At 37.1% G+C, this 3,117-nt stretch overlaps 1 protein-coding gene across 1 annotated transcript in view; it reads right to left on the minus strand.

The window, feature by feature from the left end:
- SLC9A4 (solute carrier family 9 member A4) overlaps positions 1-3,117 on the minus strand; it is a 40,294-nt gene that overhangs the window by 17,022 nt on the left and 20,155 nt on the right. Inside the window, exon 7 of the mRNA XM_026657383.1 lies at positions 1,628-1,698. Coding sequence (XP_026513168.1) covers positions 1,628-1,698 — 71 coding nt within the window. The remainder of the gene's footprint in view (positions 1-1,627; positions 1,699-3,117) is intronic.

Here is a 3,117-nt window from a genome sequence, read left to right on the forward strand (position 1 = left end):
TGTGTGTGTGTGTGTGTGTGTGTGTGTTGAGGCGTGTATTGGCTTTCAGGCATTAGCTTAACAAAACAGCAGCAGCTCTTCTTATAATTTTTTTTTCTATGGGGCAGTTTGCTATGGCAGAGAAATGTACTTTAGAGTGTTATGAAAAGCAATACAGAGTTTATACAATTTCTTATAATAAACAACTGTTTTTAATATTTGTTGCTATAACAGAAGACTGTACGTAGCTCTGCTTTGTTCTGTGAACAAGGATGCTCTGCAGAGCTCTCTAGTCCACAGGAAGTTACCCTGAGTATCAGTTAACCAAGGTAATCAATTCTTAAAAGCATATTACTTAATCTTAATGCAAGGAATACCTTTTTTTTTTTAATATGGAGATATACCTATCTCATAGAACTGGAAGGGACCCCAAAAGGTCATCAAGTCCAGCCTGCTGCCTTCACTAGCCAATTTTTCCCCAGATCCCTAAGTGGCCCCCTTAAGGATTGAACTCACAACTGTGGGCTTAGCAGGCCAATGCTCAAACCACTGAGCTACCCCCCCCCTTCATTTTTATATGACTCTCATATAAATATTTTCATATGATGTGTTTCTTTAGCCTTTACCTTGACTGAAACAGTAACTTACTAGTAGTATTCATAGACTCCTCCTATCAGGTCTATTGGGTGGATCTGAGAGAAGTGACAGAAATGCAGCTTATCTCAGTTGCAATGCCTTCAACTGTGTCTGCGGCTTCAAATAGGGAATTCTATAGCCGATGCACCATTGTTATCCTCAATATATTCTCTGGAAGGCCATTTTTAGCCCATTACATATGAATTCTATAGTTAATAAATTTATTGAAATGAAGGCCATCTCTCAGGGAGAGAAGATATTCCACCCCATAAAGGCTTGTGTTACTGCTATACAGCAACCATCTGAGCTTGCAGATGTATTGGGCAGACTGATGATCATATGTATATCTCCACATTCAGATCTGATAAAGTAAAGGTTACAAATCAAATGGCAATTTAGAACATCAAGTCAACATCACAACTTGTCTCATCTACCCATTGAAGGTATAATGCTGCTCCCATATAATTCCTTTATTAAGTTAATACAAACATCACTTTTGTGCTCTCTCCTAGATACAGAAGGCAGTATAATTCTGAGACCAGGAAAAAATTACTATTTATTACTTTATTATGAGCTATCTACATTGTCCCATATGTTTGCACAGTGATTTACATTCAAATAAAATGACAGATCCATACCTCAAGCAGCTTGCAATTTAAAGGGCCACTTTGACGATTGATAGGCTTACATTTAGGCCTTGTTTGCAGGCTTTCACGTGCATGTGGCATGAGTGTGCATGTCAGGTTCCTCCTCTATCACGCTTATCTCCTCCTAGCTTTTGAGGAGGCACAGCAGTGAAACATATCTGAATGTTGCACTCCAAAAGATGATGATTACTCAAGAGCTCAGGTTATATTTTAGAACAGGATATGGCGCATATCCTTAACATTTTCATTCTAATCTAACCTTCTAAGAGCACAAAGTGGATTTCCTACTGTATTTACCTTTGAGTAGATAAATATGTCACAGCTAAATTACTTTATTATACCAGACAGTAACAAAACATTCTTACTTGTCTCTCAGTTGATAGTGACTCCAATGCCCACATATATCTTCAATTCCAGCCTTCAAGTGATCCATCATCTAGAGAAAAAAAATACAACAAACCAATGGTCATAACATGAAATCAATGTCAAAACAATTCTTAGGTAATCAAAGACCAGATTCTAAGGAATTTAGACACTGATTCAAATTAAACAACTCCTAGAAAATCTAAAATTTTATAAAAATCTAGACAAACTTCTCCATATGCCAATGTCTCTGATCTTTTTATTTTTCCTTAAGATTGTTTGATCTGTATAAGTAAATCTGCTACTAATTACCAGACTTTGCAGGCACCTTGATGTGTTTTCAACCTCAGCAGAAATAGCTTTAAAATTTCCAGTTATGAAAGCCAAATTACTATAAGTAATACTATTTTAGATAAAATCATATCTGGCTTCAATATAAAGATAAAAGCACTGAGGTTAATTTCAGGTCAAATTAAAGTTAGCTGCTAACATCTACATATGTGGTTAACTTTATACATATAGTAGTCCCATTAATTTCAATGGGACTACTCATGGGTAAATTTAACCACATGTTTAAGTGTTTTGTACAATTTTGTTAAGCTAGTTTAACAACCTTCCCTCTATCCTACCTGTACATATGATGGGATGTAAACTTAAAGTAAAATGTTTCAGAAGAAAATAAATCACCTTCCAAAATGACTCAGAGTCTTTCAAAATGAATCCTGAGGTTTTATTCATTTGTAACCAACAAAACAGAGTATCCTGATTTAAAACTTTTCTGTTTTTAGTATGTACTCAAGCTGGTCAAGAGATGGTAGTGAAATGAACCACATCTCTGATCCATTGTTGCTTGGCATAGTATGAGCAGCAGTGGAGACAATGAAGGGGCCTAACCACAGATTCAGGGAAATGACTCTGTCTCATTTTACACTCAGTTCACTTTTGGAAATCGTTCTTCTCAAGCATAAGGACAAGAAACATTTTAATGAGAGCTTAGATTTTGCAGAAGTTGGTGGCACTTGCTGGGAAAGATGCCTACTCACTATGGTTGTGCCTACACTTCAATCAGAGCTGTGACTGTAGCACATGTAGACATAATCTGAGCTAGCTTTGATCTAACCTAGCTGGAATAACAATAGCCACTGTACAAGCCCACCTGGGACCTGGGTATGTAGTTGAGCAGTTAAACCCATGCTGCCGCAACTTTGCTGCTATTTTTATTCCCGTTAGCTAGATCAAAGCTTGCTTGGGTGTGTCTATCTGTGCTGCAGTCACACCACTGATTGCAGTGAGGATATACACTACGTGTGAGCTGGTGAGTGGATTTTTCAAGCCTGACTTTTTATTGTTAGGATGCTGGGATTTTTCCTTAATGGCTACAAAGTGTCAAGGTAGAGAGGCTGGAATCCAACTGCTACATTGTTTCATTGTTGTGTCTTTATAAAAAGTTCCATTCTGTAGTTTTGAAATTATAATGAGGTGGCATCCATAT

This window comes from Terrapene carolina, unplaced genomic scaffold (genome assembly GCF_002925995.2).
Source record: "Terrapene carolina triunguis isolate 2854851 unplaced genomic scaffold, T_m_triunguis-2.0 Scaffold21, whole genome shotgun sequence".
NCBI classification, from domain to species: Eukaryota; Metazoa; Chordata; order Testudines; family Emydidae; genus Terrapene; species Terrapene triunguis.